Raw genomic sequence first — 27,117 nt, 5'->3', positions numbered from 1 at the left:
CACTAAAAGTTAAAATTAATTTTTTTTATAAATAAATTAATCTTTCTTGTGTTATCTTAGATGGGTATATATAATTTGGCTCTAGTATTTTTTATGTAAGTAGTATAACTAATAACAAAATAAACTGTTATTAGAAAACTTCATGGAAGTAACATCTCAGATTAAACTTCATAACTCAGTTTATGTTGATCAAGGGAGTTGAAAATCGATCAATTTCCTTTTCGTTTTTCTATTTATATAAATAAATAATACTAGGAGCAATAATTGATATGAGTCTTCCACTAACCATTATTAAATCATTCTACCTAATAAGTTGGAACTCAACTTATGTTTTCGCTACGTAATTGTTTTAGAACAAATTGCTTTGCAAAAAAGGCATTGATATAATGCCCTAAAAGAATAATGCATTAACAAGAAAAAAGAATTACTCTGTCAATTGAAAAAAATATATACAAAACTAAAAGGACAATTCATGTAATGATAAGCATTTATTTGAAGATGATTAGCGGTAAAATGAGTATTTTTAAATCAAATATCTCAAATTTAAATTCTACTAATAGATCTAGCATGTAGATCATACCTAATTTTTCAAATGTAAATTATTTGTCTTATGTTCTCATAAACACTCAACTTAACAATCGTTCATGTATAGTCAATAATTTTCAATTCTAAATTATTTCATCCGGTATTCAAATATTATCAATACATTATTGAGTATATGATCTTTAGTTTGCGTTCTCTTTGATGGGAAATGGTGGAAAACATATATTTTTACTATTTTTTCATCATCTTCACATGTTCTGTAGGAAGGATAATTTTTCTTGGATATGATGGAAAAAAATTCGAGTAGCCCCTTTTTCTTCATTTTCACTTCAATTCATGATAATATTATCATGAGGCATTGATATGATATTTTTTTTTCTTGGGGTATTGATGTGACCTATGTTTTACACCTTAAAGAACTTGAGATAATAATAATAATAATAAAGACGGAGAGGATAAATTTTTTTCATATTTTTTATTTCTCCTTTTTTCATAATAAATTTAAAATCAAAGAAAATGGACCATATTAAATTTTTTGACATAATCTTTGATAGAAAAAAAGGAAGTTAGGTGAGAGGACAGGTTAAAAATAATGTAGATCAAGTAACTGTTGGTGGCTCCTGAGCAGCAGAATCAGTCTCCTACATAAGAGATAGTAAAACTTTATTTTTTATTTTGATATATATATATATACAAAAGCAGATGCAAAAGCATATTTCAGCCATCATCATTACCACCATCAATGCTGCAAACCCCACTCAAACTCCAAACTATTCCCTCTCTCTCTCTCACTCCTCTCTCAATCTCTCCTCCTTCCACCTCTTCACCACTCTCTTTATCTCTCCAGATATATTTGTATTTATATATGTGATGGATGGCACAAAGTCCTTTCTTTTCAAAGAGTAATGATGCTTGTTTGGATGAACATGGTTTATCCACTGTCTCTCTCTGTTTCAAAACCAAACTAAGAAGCTGATAAGAGAGAAAGGAACACATATTGCTAACAATGGCCAGAAACAGAGTAGCCTTCACACTCTTTCACATAGCTGCTCTCCTCCTCTCTTCAGGTGCTTTTTTTCACTCTTTCTCACATCAAGAATTCTTTAGATAAATTATTCTGTTGAAAACATGCATGTAAAGTTTTTTTTTTTTTTTTTGGAAAATTGTGTTTCAGTTTTCAATCTGAGAAGTGAGAAGAGTTTGCATGATTGTTTGGAGTTTAAAGGCAGTTTCTGTCACTAACTCAGTTCAGTTCTAGTTTTTCAGATTATGAATTTTTGTAATCTTGAATTGGTGAATAGCTGTATTTCCTTTTTTGTGGGAATTTCATCATTTCAGTAGGAGATTCCTGTTTCTAAAGTTTGATATAACACTAATAATTAATAATGCCATTGATTGTGTAAAAACACCACTGCTTTCCAATTCAGATCTTCTAGTGCATTCTAATGCCTCATCTTCTATTGCAGTCGTAGATGATTGACACGTGTCAATATTAAAAAAAGTCAAAGATTCATTGTGCGTGTGTTGGTCAAACAGTAGAGTGGTTAATACCTAAGATCACATGTCTTGTGTTCGAGTCCACTGTAACGCCGCCTTTAAATTTCTTTATTTTAATATTTGTCAATCTATTAACAAAAAAAGGTCCAAATTTTAGGATTTATATAAGGAAAATATACATCGTTATTCATCTCTATATACAATAGATATATAGTAATTCAATAATTGAACATAGTATCTAATCCTTGAATTGTGCTATGTTTTTAAGGTTCAAGTTCCAAAGAATCAGTGAGAATTTCCAGTAGGCAGATGGATATAACAACCCCAATCACAACAGTTCCAACAGCTAACAACCCTTTAACAACAACAACAACAACAACTCCGATGCTAAATCCAACTGATTCAAATTCTGATCAAAACCCCACCATCATGAACCCTGCCAATCCACAAATGACCCCTTTGTCCACAAGCTCACCCAGCCCTTTGAGCGGGAGCTGGTGCATAGCCAGCTCCTCCGTCTCCCAACCCGCGTTGCAGCTCGCCCTCGACTACGCCTGCGGCCACGGTGGGGCCGACTGCTCCCCCATCCAGCAGGGCGGGGCATGCTACAGCCCCAACACCCTTCGCCACCACGCCTCCTTCGCCTTCAACGCCTACTATCAGAGGAATCCCATCCCCACTAGCTGCAACTTTGGCGGCGCCGCCGTCACCACCAGCTCCGATCCCAGTAAGATAGGATACCATACCACCTGCATTCATCACTTGTGATTTTTGATTTGTTTTGTTGATTAGTGTTGTTTTTGTGCAGGTTATGATACATGCCAATATCCATCAACCAGGTGAATATTACTATCACATATATGTAATTTTGATAGAGATCATATATGTGTTAATGGGTAAAACTTCTAATTAAAAATGCCCATTTTCATAAAAAAAACTTGATCTTGTGCCCAGATTAAATGAAGGGTCTAGATTGCCGGTCAGAAAAGTAGGTTTTCGTGTGGGCGTCAATCTCGCCAGAGACTACTTTTTCGACCGACAACCTATTTTTCTCGGTTGAAAATTTTAATTTACCACGGAAAAAGTAGATTGCTGGTCGAAAAAGTAGACTCTGACGAGATAGCCGCCCGGGCAACAACTTACTTTTCCGATCAACAAACTACTTTTTCTTGCAATTATATTGATTGAGACATTAAGGATAATTTAGTCAATTTGTCATAAACACAATAATTTTATAAAAATGATATTTTTCGTTACAACTTAAGAAAAGTGGGCATTTTTAGTTTTTACTCATCATAAGTGTGTGATCAAATTTATGATCAATCAATGGTTTGAATTTTGCAGCACAAGTTCATCTCTGTTGAACATAACTAACTCGAGCGGATCGAGAGTTTTTGGAGCCGGTCGACCCATCACTCCGGCTACTTCGGCAGCTGCTAGGCAAAGCTGCATCCCTTGCCTTCACTGCATATTAGCATACTTGATTAATATCTTAGCTTTGTTATGAATTATGATAGAATTGATTGAATATTTGAGATATATATGGGAGTCTTTTTGTATGAATGTAGAGATGCTTGATGTCAATTGGTGCTCATGTTTTTTTGAATCATTTGCCAATTAAGATGATATCTTTGTAGTGAACACTTTATTTGTGTAAATGAAAAAGTATTAGAGTTGGTGTTTTTTGTATCAGTTTTTTTTTTTTTTTCTGTTTCCTTCTCTCTCTCTCTGATGAGAATCTTGGTAGGGAAATGTGTAACTAAAAAGCAGTCTTCTTCTATGTGTGTAGATGAACTTTGACAGCATAACTGACTGTGTCTGTGAAATTAAAGCAAACTGCAATGGAAAGGAGAAAAGTAGATATGTAGAGAAAAGTGGTAAAGATAAGAAAAGAAAGATTCAGTCTAAACCCTATGAATCCCATAGATAGAGATGAGGTTGCAACATCAATCAACAAAGCTAATCATATATTGGGCTACTTCAGGTAAAATTCGATTTACAATTCACCAATTTCTTTTCTTTTTTGGGGCAGTTTGATATCATCAGGTTGTTCTTGCTTAATTGGGCTTATATAGTTATATTAATGATTTGGAGAAAATAGGAGTAATTCGAAATTGTAAGAAATGCATGGTTAGTTACATTCATGACAATATTTATATATAGTTAAATTAATGTTTGGTGTCGATCATTTAATAGAATATTTTAGAGGTAATTGTCCCTAAATACATAAACTTTCACAAATTTCTAGAATTGCACACCACTTTTAAATTTCAGCCCCACAGTACATAATCTTTGATATCTTTCTGATTTATCCCATGGCACCAGAAACCCCCAAATTGAGAGATGACGTGGACGCCGGATTATCCACGTGGAGTTGCCGGACGTTTTATTAAAACGACTTCGTCCTAATTTAATAGGAAACGACGTCGTTTCTAACTTAATTTTATATATTTTTATTTATTTTATATAAAAATTATTAATATGATAATTACTTTTGAATAATAGCACATTATATATTATAATTTATTTTAAGAAATAGTAAATCAATATATAATTTAATTTAATACATTTAGATTTTTTATGTATTATATATATATATATATTTAAAAATTATAATTATTACGTATTATACATCACATGAAGAGCTAATCAAAAAAATAGACAGGGTTTCAAGACTTTTTTGGGTAGTAATGATGCAGTTTTAAATTAAACTGATATCCCAAAATTTTTATTAAAGCTAAAATTTTAATCTAAGGTAGTATTTCGTGTTAATTTGTGATATCCCAAAATTTTTATTCTTTAAAATTAAAACTTTTTCTTTTCACGATTTAAATGCTCCCAAAGGGACTCTTTCTCTCTTTCAAATGAAAACTTGAGAGTTAAAATTGTAAAGTTACGCTGTGTCACTTTTTTTTACCTTGTTACTTTCAGGTGTATATATATATATAATTATATTATCCAGTATGCTTTTATTTAAGAAAGCTGCCTTATTTATTTCCTTATCTTTTTTAGTTATTCTCCACATCTCTCTCTCCCACTCTTCTTTTTCTTATGCTGTTATATATAATTAGATCATTCTCTCCTTTTTTTTTTCTTCTCTCTTTTTAAAGTTAGATTCTAATTCCTTTTATTTCCTCCATTTTAAAAATTAATATAATAAATAAAGACAATATGCAAATCATCATATTTCTTCCGGCATTGAATCCATTGGTATTCTTTATTCTTGTATGCCACTACTAGATCAGAAAGAAAAACAAAAAGAATGTTGACTAAAAACTAAGGATTGGTCTTGCATGCGGTCGGTCGCATAGTATGCGGCCGGTTACTTTTAATAAGCATAAGATATACATTTGTTCGCACAAATATATACTTGTGTAATAGTACAAATTCTCATGAATAAAAGTAACACTTATCGTGAATAAATGTAATACTTTAGAAATATTACATTTCATTGTAACAATAATTACTTTTTATTAGGACAATGATTACTTGACCAAATAGTTAAGAATATAGTAAGTATTAATGAGTGAAAATAACTAAAAGTAAACGTTCTTATGAATAAAAGTAAATATTATTGTGAAGAAATGTAAACTTTCAAATTGATCGCATATTATGCGTCCGGTTGCACCCAAAAATTTGCCTTATTGGATTAAGTTTAATAAGGCCCACGAGGCTTTAGAATATAAATTTTAGCCCATGGGCCTCAACCAGGAAACCTAGTCCAGTGGTCCGCAGGCCCACTGGAAATACAAAATGAGCCTTAGAATTTAGAACTACGGGAGGTGGGCTCAGCGTAATATAACTAGAATTATAAATAAATCAAGTCATTCGGAGCTCGACTAAAAAAAAAAAGTTTATTCAGTAAAGCTTGATAAATAAATAAATTAAATTTGAGCTTTGTAGTATTCGATTCGTTAAATAATTTAACTTGAATTATTACTAGGTACTTATATACTATATATAATTAATAATAATTATATCAAATCTCTAATTAATTACTTTATTTGTTGTGAGAAAACAATCGGTATATTATGTTATTGTGAATGAAATAATTTATTTTCAAAATAAAATAATTATGTGATTTTTGAATATATTATTTTTCTTCAAACAGATTTTTGAATATATTATAGATACGAGGCATATGAAATGAATAACAGAGGGTCTAATTCAATGATTGGTGCTTATGTTTGTTGGTTTCCACTTTGTCGCATTTTACTTAACTTTTTTTTTTGAGGGGTCATTTTACTTAATTGGGCTTGAGTCTTATGTTCTCTCTTTGATTTTCTCTTTGATTTTCTTGGGCTGAAGGATGTCAGTGGGTGGATATTACCCGGATCAGAACCAGAACCGTTCATTACCCGTTGAGCTATAAAGCAACGGTTTTGGTTCTGATTCTAGACCCGACCCATTTAGACCCAAAACCTGACGGGTCAGATCCGACCCGACCCGTTTGTTATGGGTCCGGTCCGACCCGACATGTTTTGCCGCTCACCCACCACCACCCACCCCCACGCCCACCCCATCCACCCCACCCCCCACCTCAAATTTTTTTTTTTAATTTTTTTTTAAAAAATTTCTCCCCAATCCCACCCCAGCCCCGCCACCCCCACCCAGCTCACCCACCCACCCCCCACCCCCCTCCCAAAATTTTTTTATTTTTTTTATTTTTTAAATTTTTTTTCCTCCCCAATCCCACCCTAGCCCCGCCACCCCACCCACCCCCCACCCCCCACCCCCCAAATTTTTTTTTTTAATTTTTTTTTAAAATTTTCCTCCCCAATTCCACCCTAGCCCCGCCACCCCCACCCACCCCACCGCCCTCACCCCTACCCACCCCCCAATTTTTTTTTTAATTTTTTCTCCCCATCCCTCCGCCCAAAAAAATTATTTTTTTATTTTTTAAAAATTTTCTACCCAGCCCCACCCCACCCCCACCGACCGCAACCCCTTCCCCATTTTTTAAATTATATTTATGTCGTTCGGCTCTATAGCTTCCGATCAACACTCACACTTTTGTTACGTAATTTCTAATATAATAGATCGAACTATTTAATAAACGATAACAAAAAATTACAAAATGATACAAGCCGTTTTCATTGTTCAATCAAATTCTTGACCTATAAAGCGGTGGGGAGAAAATTTTAAAAGGGGGGGGGGTTGGTGGATGGGTGGGGATGGGGAGAAAATTTAAAAAAAAAAGTAATTTTTTTTAGGTAGGGGTGGGGGTGGCAGAGGTGGGATTGGGGAGAATTTTTTTTTTTAAAAAAATTAGGGGGTGGGGGTGGGTGGGGTTAGGGAGGAAAAATTAAAAAAAAAATGGGGGGGAGGGGGGTGGGTGGGGGTGGCGGGGCTGGTGTGGGATTGGGGAGGAAATTTTTTTTAAAAAAATTAAAAAAAAATTTTGGGGGGGGGGGGGTGGGTGGGGGGTGGGGGTGGCGGGGCTGGGGTGGAATTGGGGAGGAAATTTTTTTTAAAAAAATTAAAAAAAAATTTTTTTGGGGGGGGGGGGGTTGGGGGGTAGGTGGGGGGTGGCGGGGCTGGTGTGAGATTTGAGGAGGAAAAAATTTTAAAAAAATTAAAAAAAAAATTCTTTTGGGCATTTTTAAGTTTGGTAATGGATATTATTGGATCTATGGGTCTTATAATACCCATGAGTAATTAACCTACCCGCACCATTTAATTTTTCACTTAATGGTCTGGTCCGGTGTGGATCCATTAAGCAATGGGTCGGTTCTGGTTCCGGAACCGTAGCAATTTTAATGGTTCTGGTCCGGGTAAAACCCACCCATTGACATCCCTAGGCCGCTGAATTATGACGGCGTTGTGTGGGATTATATATATTTATTATGGCCAGCTTTTTCTAGGGCTCTAAGGGAGAAAGGAATATTCAATATTCATTGGGTAATTTATATACATAGCCCCTATTTTAGTTATTATAGCAGTCAATTTTAAAATAAAATAAAAATATTAATAAATTTACTATTTGTAGGGGATAGATCCAACAATTACGGATAAGGACGTCAGGGTCGTCTGGTACGATGGGCACTAGCAACCTGAAACATGAACAACGTTAGAGCCCTTCTTAAAGCACCGATGGGAGTGTCGATGGAAGGGTCTCCGACGCTCAAGTCAGTAAACAATATTAAGGAAAATTGTCTTGAAAGTAATTGAAAGTAAAGGAAATAGTAAATCGGGTCGGTCTGGTCGACAGAGTTGAGGAGCAATTGAGCAATGAGCGAGGGCTGTTGGGTCGTCCCGCGATTGATCTAATCACCGAAAAACCTAAGGCTGAGAGCGCGGAGGCAGAATAGTGCGAGTGGGGATAGAAGGTGGAGAGAGCGTGTTGGAGTGCGAATGATCGTCCGGTTCGAATGACCTAATTGATTGGTACTTATACCATGATGGCTTGACGGCTAGGGTTTTGGTGACACGTCTCCCTCAACTCTAGTTGTTCCGATTTTTGTGGGGTCGATATCCTGATCTGTTTCCTCTCTTCTTCCCCAAGTCGCCGCCCTATCTAGGGTTTGGGTCGACGTGCCTTAATGACTCAGAGTTCGGGCTGAATTAATTTAATTCAGCTTTTTGGATTGGACTTGACTTTTGGGCCGCGAATATTTATTTGAATGGGCTATACAAAATTTGTCCCGTACACTATTATATCCCCGTAATTCCCAAATAATAACAATCTTCATAGCCCATTTGGTGGCCCAATTTATGACTCAACATTTGAACTGTTAAATACGTCTTCTTCTATTTTTTCGTACATAATTTTGCAACTTATCAATTTATTAAAGAAACTTTATTCAAAATTAATATAGGGTAACTTTATGAGTAAATACATGGCCCAAAGTTTGAGCGTTGTCTGCTCCTTTATTTTGTAGTTTCACATAAAGTTTCCACGAATTCACACTAATGAATGCTAGCTGTAAAAAGAGACACTAAAGCTTCCACTAATTGAGGTATATATTGAATACAAGAATAAAGAATCTCTTCTTCTTCGTTCACACACTCCTCTCATATTCTGCTTTCCTCTGCAACTCCCAAAACAACCATGGCAGCTGCTTATGCAACTCTAGTTTCTGCTATGAATATCATAAACAGCCTTCACCATCATCCCCGCCCTCCTATTTCTCTTCACATTCAACAAGTTGAGTCTCTCACTCAAAAGATTCATTTCCTGCTCGAATTTCTCGAGGGGTATAACCCCCATCGTGGCTACTCCAACGAAGCGGATCCATTGGAGTCTCGCATTGCAGATGCAGCTTATGCGGCCGAATACGTCATTGAATCTCATATTTTCGATCAGTTCTCAAATAATGGAGAAAGTATGAGTTATGATGACTTGTATGAAGCTCTGGAGAAGGTGATACAAGATATGGCTTCTATCGAAGAGGAGGCCAAGCTAATTCAAGGGAGAGTTGGACTCCAACATCAGCTGCCTCCTGATTCGTCGAGATCTTCGTTCATACCGCAGCAGAGTATGATGGTGGGTGCTGATGATGTCAAGTGTCAGATGATGGATAAGCTCACTTCTCATTGCCACGACCTACAAATCATTCCCATTGTGGGGATGGGCGGCTCGGGTAAGACCACTCTTGCTAGAACTATTTATAGGCTACCATCTCTCAAGAAGCATTTTCATATTTGTGCTTGGGCTACCATCTCTCAAGAATATACCATTAGAGAAATTTTTGCATCTGTTCTTCGTCAGTTAAATATAGAAGTTGATGACAATTTGAGGGAGCATGAATTAGGAAAAAAATTGTATCAACATCTTTTCCATAGAAGATTCCTAATTATAATGGATGATATGTGGAGCATTGATGCATGGGATAGAGTTATAAATTATTTTCCAAATAACAAAAATGGGAGCAGAATAGTGGTAACAACTAGACTATCAGATTTGGCTTCTAAATTATCTAACTCTGATATCATTGGGATGAAACTTTTGGATGAGGCTGAAAGTTGGGAGCTTCTCTCCAAAACTGTGTTTGGGAAAGAAGGTTGCCCTCTTGAATTGGAGGAAATCGGAAAAAAGATTGGAAAAAGCTGCAAAGGACTTCCATTGTCAATTGTTGTGGTGGGCGGCCTTTTGGCCAAGTCCAAACGTGAAAGAGAGTGTTGGGAAGAGATAGGGGAAAACTTGAATGCAAGTGTTAATTTAGATGATGATGAACGTTGCTTGAAAGTACTATACATGAGTTACAAGCAATTGCCAACACATTTGAAACCATGTTTTCTCTATATGGGAGCTTTTCCCGAAGATGAGGAGATTGTTATCTCAGACCTCATTAAATATTGGGTTGCGGAAGGATTTGTGAAAGCAGTAAGCGGGAAAAGCTTGGAAGAGATAGCCAAAGAGTATTTAAAAGACCTTATTGGTAGATATCTTGTTTTAAGCAGTACTACAAGAAAGTGGGGAAAGAAGTGGTGCCAAATTCATGACTTGTTGAGAGACTTGTGCTTGAGAGAAGCTGAAAAAGAAAGGTTTTATAATAGGGCATCAGATAATGTAGGCATAAACGTCTTGCCGCCTATGTCACAAGCTCGTTCTTTGACGTGGAATGTTGGACGAGAAATATCACCTCTGAATATGAGCTTGTTGAGGATAGTGAGATACGAATGGATCGAAAAAGATTTATTTGAGCACGTGGATCAATTAGTTAACTCACGGTTCCTTGAAATAGGTTATCGCATAATAAAAGAGGTAAATTTTCCTTGTTCAATATGGCGATTTTGGAATCTACAAACACTAATTGTTGATTGTGGCAATGTGGTTACTGCGCCAACTGATTTTTGGTACATGCCTCACATCAGGCATGTTGAGTTCAACTACGGTCTTCGTCTCACAGATCCTCCTAACGACCAAGATGGCATTGTTTTGGAAAATCTGCAATATTTGGGGAAAGTAATTAATTTCAAGTGTAGCGAACAATTGGTCAAAAAAATTCCCAATATAAAAGAATTGGAAATTTCTAATGGGGGAAAGCCTTATGATGAGATGTATTGTTGGAGCAATCTTGATTGTCTAACTAAACTTGACTCCTTGGATTGCTTGTTTAGAGGAAAGTATGGAATCAACTTTCCCCATTCGCTCAAGAAATTGATTCTTCGTACCGACCCATCGAGTTTTTTGTGGGGAAACATATTGGATAAGATAGGTGTGTTGCCCCATCTTCAGAAGCTCTCACTTTACGATGGGAGGTTCAAGAAAGGGAAGGGGAAGTTCAAGATAGGGAAGTGGGAAACAACTGAAGGCCAATTTCGTAGCCTCAAATTCTTGTCTCTTTACGGTAGTAATCTAAAAATCTGGAAAATTGAAAGCTCCCACTTTCCATGCCTTGAGCGCCTTCATCTTGATGGACTCTATAACTTGCACGAAATCCCTTCAGATTTCGCAGAAATAGCCACACTTAGAGAAATTGTTGTGGAAGGTTGCAGTGATTCGGCAGTGGTTTCTGCAAAAAGAATATCAGAGGAACACGAGGACTATTACGGGGAAGGAGCCCTTCAAGTTCGCGTTCACCTCTGGAGAAAGAACACCGCAGCAGAAGTGGAGAGCTTGGCTAGTCCTAACTTTTTGTTAAACAAATCGAACTAAGGTACACAAAAGAAATTGTAGATTTGGTTTAAATTGATTGGTTTCCTAGTTTTGATTTGTAACATTTGAGTGATTTGCAGGTAGTGTATAGTGAAAGCGCACAGCACAGAATGAATCCATTTGTGCGTATGCTCTGTTTCTCTTTATATTTTGGCTTCTTTCTTTTGAATTATTACTCACTGCTCTTTTTTTTGTTATTTCCACTTTTTATCACTCAACATAGCTAACTCGACCGGTCGAACCAACAATCCGGCAACTTCGGCAGCCGCATCCCTTGCTTTCACTACATACTAGCATACTTGATTAATATATTAGCTTTTGTTATGATAGAATTGATTGAATATTTGAGATATATATTATTTTTTTCGAATCATTTTATATCTTTGTAGTGAACACTTTATTTGTGTAGATGAAAAAAAGTATTAGAGTTGGTGTTTTTTTTTTTTTTTTTTTTTTTTTTTTTTTTTTTTCTGTTGGTGAAAATAGCTGTGTTTCCTTTTTTGTTGGAATTTCATCATTTCAGTAGGAGATTCATGTTGTTTCTAAAGTTTGATACATGTAACACTAATAATTAATAATGCCATTGATTGTGTAAAAACACCACTGCTCTCCAATTCAGATCTTCTAGTGCACTCTAATGTCTCATCTTCTATTGCAGTCGCAGATGATTGACACGTGGCAATATTAAAAAGAGGCAAATCTTTTTATAGCCCTTTTTTTATGAAACATAAGTTAAACAACCATTTTTTGCTGAAAGTACTATTATACCCTTATTTATTTTTTATTTTTTTCTCACAAAATAGACAAACAATTACAATCCTCTCTTCTCTCTCTCAATTGAATTTACGTTTTTTCATCTTCAAAGAAAAAGAAGAAGGGGCGGCGACTGTGAGCATCTTCACCACCCGTCGTCGCCGCCGCAGCCGCAACTCCGCCGTCGCCGTCGAAGCCCAGCCAAGCCCGCCGTCGTCGCCGCGGATTTCAAGCAGCGCGATTTCAAGCAGCGCGATTTCCACCCGTCGTCGCGCGCCGGAACCGTCAGCCCCCGACCCGACGCGAACTGGGGCTCAAAGCCCAACCCTTGTTCGCCGACGAAGCCGCCGAAGCCCAGCCGCCGATTTAATCGAGAACTAGGGCTCGAAGCTCAGCCGTCGAAGCCGTCGAAGCTGCCATTTTTCACGAACTAGGGCTCGAAGCTGCGCCGCCGCCGTTAACTTCGTTGAAATGAGCGAAACGGATTCCGACCATCCCCATGATGAGGAAACACAACCTCCATTACTCCTCATGAACAGAAATACATCAATTGAAAAATTAATTGCAATTTTCCCCGGCGTCCATTTTCCGGCGAGCTCCGGTGTAGCTCCGATTAAACGTGGCATAATTCATTCCATCTGTCAAAATAAATTAATGACTAAGCAACCACATAAGCAGAAGGGAAATTTCTCCGCCGCTTGCTGACTTGGACACGTGTTGAAACTTGCCGTTGCCCGGCAAAGACGCCAGAGAGACGCCGGAAGTCATAATCAAAGCTGAACATCTATACTCCCGCCGCCGTCCAACAAACGTTTTTTCCCCCAAATTCAAGAAATCCAAGAAAACCAAACCAAAAATCAAGAAAAAGAGAGTGTAGGCGGAAGAACCTTTGTTAAATGTTTACAAATCTGTCCTTATCGCCGCCGCCTGAAACCCAAATTTCTGAAAGAGGCGCCGCAGATCTGGTTCTGTCTCCCTCCCCCTGCTTTGTCAAGCAATGAGCCCTACTTAATGAGAATGGAGGCGAGCGAACTGGGAGAGGAAAGGGGAGGGCGGAGGCGGTGTGTGGAAGCGGCGAGGCGAGAGGGCGGAGGTTGGAGGCGAGACGAAGGCGGCGGAGGTGGGAGCCGGGATTTGAATCAATTCTCTCAAAACTAATTGTCGTGCCAACTGCCAATCGCCGCTAGCGTCGGGGACTTGGGGTGGAGTCACGAGGCTCGGGCAAGGCGACCGTTGACAGGTCTGCTGGCGCCGGAGATCGAGGTGACGGGACTCAAAAAAGCTTCACTACCGCCGCAAAACTCCAATCCAGGAGACTGTTGACTGGTTTGCTGGCGTCGTTTAATTAAAATTAAAACGGCGTCGTCTCGTTCAATTTCCGGCGATGACACGCTGGAAATCCGATTGCCACCTCAGATTCAATTTGGGGAAAAAATGGACGCGGGGGAAAATTGCAATTAATTTTTCAATTGATGTATTTCAGTTCAGATTTTTTTTGTCATGAGAAAAAACCAAAAATCGAAAAAGTATATGATTTTTGCAGCAATTAACCCTTGTAGTCAAACAAATAGATAGGGTTTCAAGACTTTTTTGGGTAGTAATGATGCAGTTTAAATTATACTGATATCCCAAAAATTTTATTAAAACTAAAATTTTAATCGAAGGTAGTATTTCGCGTTAATTTGTGATATCCCAAAAATTTTATTCTTTAAAATTAAAACTTTTTCTTTTCACGATTTAAATGTTCCCAAAGGGACTCTTTCTCTCTTTCAAATGAAAACTGGAGAGTTAAAATTGTAAAGTTACGCTGTGTCACTGTTTTTTACCTTGTTACTTTCAGGTGTATATATATATATAATTATATTATCCAGTATGCTTTTATTTAAGAAAGCTGCCTTATTTATTTCCTTATCTTTTTTAGTTATTCTCCACATCTCTCTCTCTCACTCTTCTTTTTCTTATGCTGTTATATATAATTAGATCATTCTCTCTCTTTTTTTTTCTCTCTTTTTAAAGTTAGATTCTAATTCCTTTTATTTCCTCTATTTTTAAAATTAATATAATAAATAAAGACAATATGCAAATAATCATATTTCTTCCGGCATTGAATCCATTGGTATTCTTTATTCTTGTATGCCACTACTAGATCAGAAAGAAAAACAAAAAGAATGTTGACTAAAAACTAAGGATTGGTCTTGCATGCGGTCGGTCGCATAGTATGCGGCCGGTTACTTTTAATAGCATAAGATATATATTTGTTCGCACAAATATATACTTATGTAATAGTAGAAGTTCTCATGAATAAAAGTAACACTTATCGTGAATAAATGTAATATTTTAGAAATATTACATTTTATTGTAATAATAATTACTTTTTATAGGACAATGATTACTTGACCAAATAGTTAAGAATATAGTAAGTATTAATGAGTGAAAATAACTAAAAGTAAATATTATTACGAAGAAATGCAAACTTTCAAATCGATCGCATGCTATACGACCGGTTGCATCCAAAAATTTACCTTATTGGATTAAGTTTAATAAGGCCAAGGCTTTAGAATATAAATTTTAGCCCATGGGCCTCAACCAGGAAACCTAGTCCAGTGGTCCGCAGGCCCACTGGAAATACAAAATGAGCCTTAGAATTTAGAACTACGGGAGGTGGGCTAACTAGAATTATAAATAAATCAAGTCGTTCGGAGCTCGACTAAAAAAAAATAGCTTATTCAGTAAAGCTTGATAAATAAATAAATTAAATTTAAGCTTTGTAGTATTCGATTCGTTAATTATGTGATTTTTGAATATATTATTTTTCTTCAAACAGATTTTTGAATATATTATAGATACGAGGCATATGAAATGAATAACAGAGGGTCTAATTCAATGATTGGTGCTTATGTTTGTTGGTTTCCACTTTGTCGCATTTTACTTAACTTTTTTTTTTTTTAGGGGCCATTTTACTTAATTGGGCTTGAGCCTTATGTTCTCTCTTTGATTTTCTTGGGCTCAAAGTTTTTTATTATGGCCAGCTTTTTCTAGGGCTCTAAGGGAGAAAGGAATATTCAATATTCATTGGGTAATTTATATACATAGCCCCTATTTTAGTTATTATAGCAGTCAATTTTAAAATAAAATAAAAATATTAATAAATTTACTATTTGTAGGGGATAGATCAAACAATTACGGATAAGGACGTCAGGGTCGTCCGGTACGATGGGCACTAGCAACCTGAAACATGAACAACGTTAGAGCCCTTCTTAGAGCACCGGTGGGGGTGTCGATGGAAGGGTCTCCGACGCTCAAGTCAGTAAACAATATTAAGGAAAATTGTCTTGAAAGTAATTGAAAGTAAAGGAAATAGTAAATCGGGTCGGTCTGGTCGACGGAGTTGAGGAGCAATTGAGCAATGAGCGAGGGCTGTTGGGTCGTCCCGCGATTGATCAGATCACCGGAAAACCTAAGGCTGAGAGCGCGGAGGCAGAATAGTGCGAGTGGGGAGAGAAGGTGGAGAGAACGTGTTGGAGTGCGAATGATCGTCCGGATCGAATGACCTAATTAATTGGTATTTATTTGAATGGACTATACGAAATTTGTCCAGTACACTATTATATCCCCGTAATTCCCAAATAATAACAATCTTCATAGCCCATTTGGTGGCCCAATTTATGACTCAACATTTGAACTGTTAAATACGTCTTCTTCTATTTTTTCGTACATAATTTTGCAACTTATCAATTTATTAAAGAAACTTTATTCAAAATTAATATAGGGTAACTTTATGAGTAAATACATGGCCCAACGTGCGTTGTCTGCTCCTTTATTTTGTAGTTTCACATGAAGTTTCCACGAATTCACACTAATGAATGCTAGCTGTAAAAAGAGACACTAAAGCTTCCACTAATTGAGGTATATATTGAATACAAGAATAAAGAATCTCTTCTTCTTCGTTCACACACTCCTCTCATATTCTGCTTTCCTCTGCAACTCCTAAAACAACCATGGCAGCTGCTTATGCAACTCTTGTTTCTGCTATGAATATCATAAACAGCCTTCACCATCATCCCCACCCTCCTATTTCTCTCCCCATTCAACAAGTTGAGTCTCTCACTCAAAAGATTCATTTCCTGCTCGAATTTCTCGAGGGGTATAACCCCCATCGTGATTACTCCAAAGAAGCCGATCCATTGGAGTGTCGCATTGCAGATGCAGCTTATGCGGCCGAACACGCCATTGAATCTCATATTCAAGCTTCTTCGATTCCGCAGCAGAGTAGCATTCTGGGTGCTGATTATGTCAAGCTTCAAATGAGAGATGAGCTCACTTCTCAGTGCTATGATCTCTCAAAAAAAAAAAAAAGAAAAAAAAAAAGAAAAAAAAAAGGGGGAGTTGGAGTCAAACAAATAATGGAGAAAATGTTGTTCCTCTCGAGAAGGTGATAAAAGACATTGCTTCGATCGAAGAGGAGGCCAAGCAAATTCAAGGTAGAGTTGGAGTCCAACATCAGCCGCGCACAAAGCCAACGCCTTTGGATTCGTCGAGATCTTCCTCGATTCCGCAGCAGAGTAGCATGGTGGGTGCTGATGATGTCAAGCTTCAGATGATAGATAAGCTCACTTCTCATTGCCGCGATCTACAAATCATTCCCATTGTAGGGATGGGCGGCTCTGGTAAGACCACTCTTGCTAGAACTATTTATGGGCTACCATCTCTCAAGAAGCATTTTTATATTTGTGCTTGGGCTACTATCTCTCAAGAATATACCATTAGAGAAATTTTTGCATCTGTTCTTCGTCAGTTAAATATAGAAGTTGATGACAATTTGAGGGATCATGAATTAGGAAATAAATTGTATCAACATCTTTTCCATAGAAGATTCCTAATTATAATGGATGATATGTGGAGCATTGATGCATGGGATAGAGTTAGAAATTATTTTCCAAATAACAAAAATGGTAGCCGAATAGTGGTAACAACTAGGCTATCGGATTTGGCTTCTAAATTATCCAACTCTGATAGCCTTGGGATGGAACTTTTGGATGAGGCTCATAGTTGGGAGCTTCTCTCCAAAATTGTGTTTGGGGAAAAAGGTTGCCCACTTGAATTGGAGGAAATTGGAAAAGAGATTGGAAAAAGCTGCAAAGGACTTCCATTGTCAATTGTCGTGGTGGGAGGTCTTTTGGCCGAGTCCAAACATGAAAAAGAGTGTTGGGAAGAGATAGGGGAAAACTTGAATGCAACTGTTAATTTAGAGGATGATGAACATTGCTTGAAAATACTATACATGAGTTACAAGCAATTGCCAATACATTTGAAACCATGTTTTCTCTATATGGGAGTTTTTCCCGAAGATGAGGAGATTAGTACGTCAGAGCTCAGTAGATATTGGATTGCGGAAGGATTTGTGAAAGCAGTAAGTGGGAAAAGCTTGGAAGAGATAGCTAAAGGGTATTTAAAAGACCTTATTGGTAGAAATCTTATTTTAAAGAGTACTGGAACTAGAGGAAGGAAGTGGGAAAAGAAGTGCTGCCAAATTCATGACTTGTTGAGAGACTTGTGCTTGAGAGAAGCTGAAAAAGAAAGGTTTTATAATAGGGCATCAGATAATGTAGGCATAAGCCTCTTGCCGCCTATGTCACAAGCTCGTTCTTTGACGTGGAATGTTGGACGAGAAATATCACCTCTGAATATGAGTTTGTCGAGGATAGTGAAAATAACTGAAAACCAATGGCCCGAAGTAAAATTATTGAGACAGGCGGATCAATTAGTTAACTCACGATTCGTTGAAATACGTTCTTGCATAATAAGAGAGAGAAATTTTTGTTGTTCAATATGGCGATTTTGGAATCTACAAACACTAATTGTTGAGGGTGGCAATGTGGTTACTGCGCCAACTGAGTTTTGGTACATGCCTCGCATCAGGCATGTTGAGTTCAAGCGTGGACTTCGTCTCACAGATCCTCCTAACGACCAAGATGACATTGTTTTGGAAAATCTGCAAACGCTGGGAAGAATATTTGATTTCAAGTGTAGTGAACAAGTGGTCAAAAAAATTCCCAATATAAAAGAATTGGTATTTTGTAATGGGGGAAAGCGCGATCATGATATGTATTGTTTGAGCCATCTCGATTGTCTAACTAAACTTGACTCCTTGCATTGCGTGTTTAGAGGAAAGTATGTAATCAACTTTCCCCATTCGCTCAAGAAATTGATTCTTTGTATCGTCGACCGACTCGACCCATTGGGTATTTTGTGGGGAGACATATTGGATAAGATAGGTGTGTTGCCCCATCTTCGAAAGCTCTCACTTACCTATGGGAGGTTCAAGAAAGGGAAGTGGGAAACAACTGAAGGCCAATTTCGTAGCCTCAAATTCTTGTCTCTTTGCGGTTATAATCTAGAAATCTGGAAAATTGAAAGCTCCCACTTTCCATGCCTTGAGCGCCTTCATCTTCTTTTTCTAAAGAAGTTGCGGGAAATCCCTTTAGAGTTCGCAGAAATACCCACACTTAGAGAAATAGTTGTGGAATATTGCAGTTATTCGGCATTGGTTTCTGCAAAAAGAATATCAGAGGAACACGAGGACTATTACGGGGAAGGAGCCCTTCAAGTTCGCGTTCAATTCTGGAGAGAGAACACCGCAGCAGAAGTGGAGAGCTTGGCTAGTCCTAACTTTTTTGTTAAACAAATGAAACTAAGGTACACAGAAGAAATTTTAGATTTGGTTTAAATTGATTGGTTTCCTAGTTTTGATTTGTAATATTTGAGTGATTTGCAGGTAGTGTATAGCGAAAGCGCACAGCACAGAATGAATCCATATGTGCGTATGCTCTGTTTCTCTTTATATTTTGGCTTCTTTCTTTTGAATTATTACTCACTGCTCTTTTTTTTGTTATTTCCACTTTTTATCACTCAACATAGCTAACTCGACCGGTCGAACCAACAATCCGGCAACTTCGGCAGCCGCATCCCTTGCTTTCACTACATACTAGCATACTTGATTAATATATTAGCTTTTGTTATGATAGAATTGATTGAATATTTGAGATATATATTAGTATTTTTTTCGAATCATTTGATATCTTTGTAGTGAACACTTTATTTGTGTAGATGAAAAAAAGTATTAGAGTTGGTGTTTTTTTGTATAAGTTTTTTTTTTCTGTTGGTGAAATAGCTGTGTTTCCTTTTTTGTTGGAATTTCATCATTTCAGTAGGAGATTCATGTTTCTAAAGTTTGATACATGTAACACTAATAATTAATAATGCCATTGATTGTGTAAAAACACCACTGCTCTCCAATTCAGATCTTCTGGTGCACTCTAATGTCTCATCTTCTATTGCAGTCGCAGATGATTGGCACGTGGCAATATTAAAAAAGTCAAAGATTTAGTGTGCGTGTGTGTTGGTCAAGCGGTAGAGTGGTTAATGTCTAAGACCACATGTCTTGAGTTCGAGTCTACCATACCACCTGCATTCATCACTAGCTTGTGATTTTTGATTTGTTTTGTTGATTAGTGTTGTTTTTGTGCAGGTTATGATATATGCCAATATCCATCAACAAGGTGAATATTACTATCACAATATGTAATTTTAATAGAGATCATATATGTGTTAATGAGTAAAACTTCTAATTAAAGATGCTCACTTTTATAAAGAACTTGATCTTGTGCCCAAATTAAAGTCAAGGTCTAGATTTCCCTTGAGTGTGAATAATTTTACATCGTTTTTTTTGTATAATGTCTTACACTTTTCTTACACGTAGGTTGCCGATTAGAAAAGTAGTCGCCAGAGACTACTTTTGGCGACAACTTTTCTAAGTTTAACTTTTCTAAGTAGTACGCATGAATTGCTAAGTTTAACCAATCCAACCAACTAGTTTCCTCACCTGTTTGTGCAACATTACGATCATTTTCCACAGAGTTGAACACGGGTTTTCCTTCTTCTTTAGTTGGCCTTGCATACACAGGACCTTCCGAAGCATCAATGCTTCTGAAAGGTGGAAAACCGGGTTCCACTCGAGCAGGCCTAGCATACGATGGTGCATCAAGAGAAGTAGACCCCTTCTTTCCAGAATCCGTGGATTGCGAAGGCATGCTGGGTTGCACGTAGTTGCCCTGCATAACGTGAAAAAGGATTACGTTGCGACACACATGAAAATAGTTGCATAAATATCTAGGAGACCTGTTCATTCATAGCCTGTCTCATGTGGTAACCTTGAGAATCTGAGCCTTGCCGAGCAAAGTACATCCTGTTGTCGTATCTCCCCGGATGACGGAGTTCAGACTGTTGCTACACCTCTAAAAATGGCCATGAGGTGGCAAACTTTTAACATATTTTCATATGTGATAAGAAGAGGGAAGAAAACTAGCATGAAACATATCAATATCCTCTTGTAAGTTGTAACCCTACTGATATGAAATATAGAAAAAATAAAAGTATTTGACATTCTTTTGAGATCTACGGTGTATTTTCTGTTTAACCTATTTAGCATATAGAATGCTTAGAACTAATCTGCAAACTTTCAGATACAAATAATTTCTATATGCAGAATTCCAACGGCAAGCTCTCTCCTTTTTTGTAGAGAAATGGAACAATAATATATTCAATTTTTCATCATAAACGCATTTAAGCATACATTTTCCTTATCATTCTTATTCTGAACAGAGCTCCCTCAAGATACACAAGAATCACATATCTAACTTAACCAACAAAAGAGGCTAAAACTTGAACCGTAAACAAAGAGAATTGGCATTAAATACCAAGAATTTATTCATTAAACATCTAAACTCTCTTGAATTTAATTTAATTGCATAGATCAAACTCCGTAAAATATATATAGTACACAACCAAAAACCGATCCCTATTGAAACAAAACCAAGTTGAGGATAAAGATGTCGAAAATTTTCACAGTTTCCTACTCCGATATCTCCATTGAAGAAACAGCATATAGAGTAAAAAATTCAGAAACTGCAATTACCATGGGGAAAACGTGTGTGGCAGTGGCTGATATATCTTCATGAGAAGCTAGATGGGCTGCAATAACATTCGCTCTTCTTCTCACAGCTTGACTCTCCATTCCACAAACACTTTGGACAACCTAGTCACACTGCAAAGTTCAGCTGAAGGAATTGCTCAATTTAAGATGAGGGTGTCGAGATATTTTTGCTATTGTGATGTGAAATGTAGATTTTTTGTGAACAACAATTTGAGCACAGAAAAGCAGCATTGACTCATTGAGAGGCAAAAAGGGGTGTGTGTGAGAGAAAAAAATCTCCCTCCAAAAATATCGAGACTGGTCACTGAGACATGTTTGAAGCTACGTAACGTGTCTCTTTCTTGTTCCGAAAATTTTGGTGAATTATCCGTTGGAAAAATTGAGTAATTTGGAAAGAAGTTATCAAATACTCCTACAAATATATGATCTTTAAATTGGATTATCAAAACTTACATTATATCTTGCCTCACAAAAAAAAAAAAAAACGCAGACTAACACGCACATACTAAATAGTGTTTAAAAAAGTAGATATCACAATTTTATAAGTGGCACCAACAAGAAATTGCTGAAATAGTACTTCATTTCAAGAGAGAGAGCAACAAAATAAGCTAAAACTGTCACATTCATCCACCAAAATCCAGGAACAAAGAAGATATTAATTTCACAGCCAATGGAGATCAGCATCCTTACCTCGCACTGAATGTATACAACACCAATGGAGAGTTTAGACGTCAATCAACATGTCACCAATAATCACCACATGAACAAAGCCCGTCTTTGAAGTGGTGAAAGCGATTAGAATCCCTTACGATAATCTCCCTTTCTGTGAGTTTTGATATGAGCTTCGTGACATTATGACAGTCCCCACATACACGCAGATTCTTGTATATCCTGATACAAGTTTTAGGTGGTGTATTGAGGATTCCAAACACAATAGCCAACCTCTCACTGTGGTTTGCAAGGATATTTTCTTTCTCATCCGCTTCAACGTCCTGTAGTACAAAACTAGTGTCTGGGATATAACCAAGGCTTTTTATCTTAGCATTTAACATTCCCAGTTCTTTAAGTATCTCTCCATACTGTGGGTGAGACTGATTACCTGAATAAAAGACTTCGACCCTGCTATTCAGTTCAATTGAGCTCCACCCTGGAGTTTTCCACAAGCCCCTATCCCGAGCCAGCGATCTCACTTCATTCACCCCTTCCCATCGCCCAAAGTTTGCGTAAAGATTTGACAACAAAACATAGTGCCCAGCATCTTGTGAATCAAGTTCAAACAAGTGACTCGAGGCTTTTCTACCCATCTCCACATTTCCATGGATTCTACAAGCACCAAGTAGAGCTCCCCATACTGACGCATCAGGTCTTATAGGCATGCTCTCAATGAAATTATATGCAGTTTCTAAAAGTCCAGCCCTACCAAACATGTCTACCATACAACCATAGTGCTTCAAAGTGGGTATGATTTCATATTCTTGCTGCATCACTTGAAAACACCATTTTCCCTGATCAACCAAACCGGAATGGCTACAAGCATTCAATAAAGACAAAAAGGTCACCTGATCTGGCTTCACTCCTTCGTTTAGCATTTCCTCAAAGTATTTCAAGGATGTATCTCCGAGTCCATGAAGTCCATGACATGAGATTATGGCATTCCAAGGTACGGAGGTTTCCCTAGATACCTGATAAAATAAGGATATCGCTTCACTCAGCCTCCCACATTTTCCATATAGGTCTATAAGACAAGTACTCACGAAGACATCCAACTCAAGGTTTTCCTTGAGCACCTGACCATGGATTTTCATTCCATCTCTCCGAGCTCCAAGATGCGCATAAGCCGGTAAAATGGCGACCCAGGTCCCTTGGTTAGGTTTCAAATCCTCATGTTCTTTCATCATATGGTATACCTCAACAGCATCAGCAGCAAGACCATTTTGAGCATAGCCCGTGATCATTGTATTCCATGAGATTACATCTTTACGAGAAATCCTCTCAAAAACCTTTCGTGCAGAATCAGTAATGCCTAATTTGGCATACATGTCAATAACTCCATTTCCAATAACAATATCTTCTGTAATCCAACACTTCCTTGTGATGAATCCATGAACAGATTTGACACATAAAGGATCCTTCATTTGAGCAACGCATGAAGACAAGCTGACTAGAGTCAGCAAATCTGGTTGAACCTTATTCAAGTGCATCCGATGGAAGAGCTTGATTGCAACATATGGGTGATTATTTTGCTCATATGCTGCAATTACGGAGTTCCATGACACTATATCTCTAACATACATGTGGTCAAAGACATTTGGGACACATTTTAACTCACCAAGTTTGGCATACATATTAATCAAGGCATTGGAAACAAATACATGAAACTCCAAACCATGCTTTATGACAAACAAATGGATCAGCATACCTCGTAATAAGTCATTCAGTTGCGCACAAACTGAGAGAATAGTAGCAACAGTCATTGAATCCATCTTCACTCCCTCCAGTATCATGTCATCCAAGATACTTAATGCCTCTTTAGCATTACCATTTTGGAAATACCCAGAAATCATAGAATTCCAACATCCTGTATCACGAGATGGCATATCCTTGAAAATTGTATAGGCCCTATCAGCAAATCCAAAACGGCAATACATATGCACCAAGGAAGCAGCCACAAATACATCCCACTCAAACCCTGATTTCAAAATACGGCAGTGCAAGCTTGCTCCATCAGGTAAAGCACTACAAGCTTTCAACACAGGGGGGAAGGTATGAAAATCAGGTCTAACATCAGTTCTTGACAGCATCTCTGATACACATTTCACAGCTTTATTTGACTGGCGGTTTCGGACATAAGCTGATATCATCGAGTTCCAAGTGTAAGAATCCTTGTCTCGGACTTGATCAAAAGTATCTCGAGACAAGGAAACATTGCCAAAATAGGAATACATATTGATAAGCCTGGTGGCGACAAAAGAGCTTTTAGCTTTCCCTGATACAGCAAGAAGAGCATGAAGGCACTTGACGTCCTCAGATTTTGTGCAAGCTCTAAATAGCCCCTCAACATCAATCTCTCTGTTTCTTTCATCATTGCCATTAGACAAATTGCCGGTGCAGCTCACAACGTAACAACGTAAGAGGTAACAACTTGACCTTGACAGATATTTTAAGGAAATCCCATCCTTACAGACGGGTAGCAGTCTGCAAACAAAATAAATAATTAAAATGATGCACATCCGAGATAGCAGAAACAAAGCCTAATTATAATTGCAGTATTTGCAGTGCCAAACCAAAGAGTTTTACTATACTTCATATCAGCACAAAGAAACTTCCGTTAATTATTCAGCTTCAAAACATGTCATCCTCTCGTTTGAAAATTTCATTTTGGACCGTTAAACTTGGAAATCAAACTACCTCCACCAAGGAACGGGATTGATAATTATTCCATTGGTTATAACATAGCTTCATTTCAAAATCTGTTATTGACATTATAAACGTATTTAACCTACATTTCCAGAAAACCTCAAAATAAGAGAGTGAGAAAGTATTAAATTCAATTAACGAAAAAGCCGACGTAAAATTGTTTCCAACCTAAATTGTCCCAAAAAAACCAGCTGAAACTCCTTTCTCCAGAACAGTCATTTACATGCAAGATACAGATAAATATCTGCAAGATAGAGATTAAGCAAAAGCGTAATCGCATACCTCAACATTCATTTAAGATTAAATGCACGGCAAAATAGCAATCCTGCGATGAGAAACCATTTGTTAGGGTTTAAACAGATAAAATCCAAATCCAAAATCAGAATCTAACACAACTTCATAAATCAGAATCAAATCAAAATCAAAATCTAACCTTGGATTGAGAGCATCCTGTGGATTGAGAACATCCTGTGGGTATTTCAGAGCCGATCAATACAGTTAAGTTTTAGGGATTTACTCGAAATTGAGGCGAAAAAGAATTGGGATTCACAGTTCCTCGATCACTTTCGCGTTGAAAAGTTGCGTTGAGTTGGGGGCTTCTAAATTTGGCAGGAACCTTCACGCCGACGCCGTTAGATTCGGATTGGGTTCTGATCGATTCGTGGGTTCCGGCGGCGACCGGTGCAGCGAGCTGGTCGGCGAGATGACGGAGGAGGCAAGAACTGGAGTGGGTGGTCGGGTGAGTGAGGCGGCGGCGAAGAGCGAACTGGAAAGGGAGACGGCAGGCGGGGCGTGAGGCGAGAGGGGCGGCTAGCGGGAGAACTTCAGAGGGGCGGGGCGTGCGGGAGAACTGGAGAGGGCGGCGTGCGGCGGGCGTGCGGGAGAGGCGGCGGCGGCCGGCGGGTGAGGAAGCGGCGAGCTGGAAATGGGGGAGGGTTGAGGCGGCGGGTGAGTCGTAAGTGAGGTGAGGAACCGGGTTTGACTTTGACTATTTTGTTTTTAATGTTTTTAATTTTAAATATATCTAATATTATTAATAAAATAATATATATTAAATAAAACGGATTCACGGGTTGGATCTGAGTCGAATCCGGATCTTAAATTTTTAGATCCAGATCCAGATTCGTTTGAAAAATTAAGATTCAAATCCGGATCCAAATCCACAGGTCCAAGACTGGATCCACGGATCTGAATCGAGTCCAGAATCCACTCTCATCCCTAATCAGACTCCCATTAATTTCTTGTTAATTTGGATGAAAACCATTCATCTAGAGCCGTTATATTTATTGTTAAATTTTAATTTTCATTCGGTAAGTACTATTTATGCGTCATCTACATAATTACATTGAATATAAAGTAAACCTATTTGTATTAAATTGATTTTCATTTTTAAAAAATTAATATAATAAACAAAGACAATATGCAAATCAATCATATTTGTTCTGGCATCGAACCCATTGGTATCCTTTATTCTTACATGATGAGTACCAAGTTCGATTCTCCCATTACTAACTTAGAAAGAAAAACAAAATGAATGTGGACTAAAAACTAATTTTTCTAGTCATTGGTTCAAACTTAAAATGTGAATTTTGATAACGAATTAGATGGGTCTATTTAACCAATAACTCATAGCCGGTTTGTTGAATCTTTGAGAAAAAGATAGCAAGAATACAATTTTAACTCTCGAGTTTTCCCACATTTGTATGGTGTAGTAATTTTTCCACTTTTGTGTAGTGTAGAAGTCCTGCTTGCATGACGGTGGTTTATTTAATTATATTTAGATACTTCTTATAATTTTAATTCAAAAAAATATAAAAAAAAATAGCAAGAATACACACACAACACAACAATTATGTGGTTCAGCCACGGACGGCCTACATCCACGGAGGAAAGATGATCGGATCTTATTAAACTTAACGATGAGAAGAAGATTACAACGACGAGCTTCGAGCTCCACGCAAGGCTACGCCTAACTTTCGTTAGTTACCCCCCCAAAAAAATAAGGTTGTTGATTATGGCTAGGTTTTTCTGGGGCTCTAAGGAGGGAGAAAGGAAAATTCATTGGATGGAAAAAACCTCACAACCTTTGGTCCCAAATTTGGAAGATCACCTCCTTCAATTCAATATTATAAATAAAAAAAATTAACTGAATATATTTAAATTAAATATTAAAAAAATAAAAAGAAACTTATCAATTTATAAAAGAAATTATATACAAGGCCCAGCGCCAAGCATTGAGCCATATTTTATACTACTATTTCCAAAAAAGTTTCCACTAATTCACACTAATCCATGCTGGCGGTAATTAAAAAGA

General features: G+C 37.4%; 4 protein-coding genes across 15 annotated transcripts; 2 read left to right on the top strand and 2 right to left on the bottom strand.

Annotated features, from left to right (window-relative positions):
- The first annotated feature begins 1,157 nt into the window (after positions 1-1,157).
- On the top strand, positions 1,158-3,732 carry LOC130985049 (glucan endo-1,3-beta-glucosidase 12-like). The gene is made up of 4 exons (XM_057907818.1): positions 1,158-1,610; positions 2,309-2,767; positions 2,849-2,879; positions 3,385-3,732. Exons 1-4 carry the CDS (start codon positions 1,550-1,552, stop codon positions 3,545-3,547), a joined length of 714 nt encoding a protein of 237 aa, XP_057763801.1. The 5' UTR covers positions 1,158-1,549; the 3' UTR covers positions 3,548-3,732.
- On the bottom strand, positions 2,657-25,782 carry LOC130985048 (pentatricopeptide repeat-containing protein At4g33990-like). 8 transcript variants are annotated; one of them, XM_057907816.1, is made up of 7 exons: positions 25,237-25,782; positions 25,086-25,128; positions 23,806-24,581; positions 22,077-23,637; positions 21,369-21,510; positions 20,573-20,688; positions 20,007-20,505 (listed from the first exon to the last, which is right to left on the bottom strand). In XM_057907816.1, exons 2-4 carry the CDS (start codon positions 25,091-25,093, stop codon positions 22,130-22,132), a joined length of 2,292 nt encoding a protein of 763 aa, XP_057763799.1. In that variant the 5' UTR covers positions 25,094-25,128; positions 25,237-25,782; the 3' UTR covers positions 20,007-20,505; positions 20,573-20,688; positions 21,369-21,510; positions 22,077-22,129. The 8 variants fall into 8 exon arrangements, with proteins under 8 accessions (XP_057763794.1, XP_057763795.1, XP_057763796.1 ...); XM_057907817.1 differs by having other exon boundaries at positions 21,369-21,497; XM_057907815.1 differs by having other exon boundaries at positions 22,077-24,581.
- On the top strand, positions 9,011-19,854 carry LOC130985046 (putative late blight resistance protein homolog R1A-10). Of its 5 annotated transcripts, none has more exons than XM_057907807.1 (3): positions 9,011-11,642; positions 19,170-19,211; positions 19,313-19,529. In XM_057907807.1, the coding sequence occupies exon 1, from the start codon at positions 9,092-9,094 to the stop codon at positions 11,639-11,641; it is 2,550 nt and encodes an 849-aa protein (XP_057763790.1). In that variant the 5' UTR covers positions 9,011-9,091; the 3' UTR covers position 11,642; positions 19,170-19,211; positions 19,313-19,529. The 5 variants fall into 5 exon arrangements, with proteins under 5 accessions (XP_057763790.1, XP_057763788.1, XP_057763789.1 ...); XM_057907805.1 differs by lacking the exons at positions 19,170-19,211; positions 19,313-19,529 and adding exons at positions 11,722-11,763; positions 11,865-12,076; XM_057907809.1 differs by lacking the exon at positions 9,011-11,642 and adding an exon at positions 16,300-19,090.
- LOC131024774 (uncharacterized) lies at positions 20,273-21,467 on the bottom strand. Its single transcript, XM_057954313.1, has 4 exons — positions 21,369-21,467; positions 20,573-20,680; positions 20,354-20,505; positions 20,273-20,276 (listed from the first exon to the last, which is right to left on the bottom strand). Exons 1-4 carry the CDS (start codon positions 21,465-21,467, stop codon positions 20,273-20,275), a joined length of 363 nt encoding a protein of 120 aa, XP_057810296.1.
- Positions 25,783-27,117: the final 1,335 nt, after the last annotated feature.

Source organism: Salvia miltiorrhiza, chromosome 5 (genome assembly GCF_028751815.1).
Source record: "Salvia miltiorrhiza cultivar Shanhuang (shh) chromosome 5, IMPLAD_Smil_shh, whole genome shotgun sequence".
NCBI classification, from domain to species: domain Eukaryota; kingdom Viridiplantae; phylum Streptophyta; class Magnoliopsida; order Lamiales; family Lamiaceae; genus Salvia; species Salvia miltiorrhiza.
The sequence above is the reverse complement of the archived record's forward strand: the minus strand, read 5'-3'. Positions and strand labels throughout refer to the sequence as shown.

What these genes read in the sequence shown, in the direction of transcription:
- LOC130985049 (XM_057907818.1), top strand. Translation starts at nt 1,550, where the DNA reads ATGGCCAGAAACAGAGTAGCCTTCACACTCTTTCACATAGCTGCTCTC. An exon ending in CACCACCAGCTCCGATCCCA is followed by an intron (nt 2,768 to 2,848) that starts GTAAGATAGGAT and finishes GTTTTTGTGCAG; the next exon opens with GTTATGATACATGCCAATAT. An exon ending in TGCCAATATCCATCAACCAG is followed by an intron (nt 2,880 to 3,384) that starts GTGAATATTACT and finishes TGAATTTTGCAG; the next exon opens with CACAAGTTCATCTCTGTTGA.
- LOC130985046 (XM_057907807.1), top strand. Translation starts at nt 9,092, where the DNA reads ATGGCAGCTGCTTATGCAACTCTAGTTTCTGCTATGAATATCATAAAC.
- LOC131024774 (XM_057954313.1), bottom strand. Translation starts at nt 21,467, where the DNA reads ATGGAGAGTCAAGCTGTGAGAAGAAGAGCGAATGTTATTGCAGCCCAT. An exon ending in CCACACACGTTTTCCCCATG is followed by an intron (nt 20,681 to 21,368) that starts GTAATTGCAGTT and finishes TTAGAGGTGTAG; the next exon opens with CAACAGTCTGAACTCCGTCA. An exon ending in GACAGGCTATGAATGAACAG is followed by an intron (nt 20,506 to 20,572) that starts GTCTCCTAGATA and finishes CACGTTATGCAG; the next exon opens with GGCAACTACGTGCAACCCAG.
- LOC130985048 (XM_057907814.1), bottom strand. Translation starts at nt 24,616, where the DNA reads ATGTGCATCATTTTAATTATTTATTTTGTTTGCAGACTGCTACCCGTC.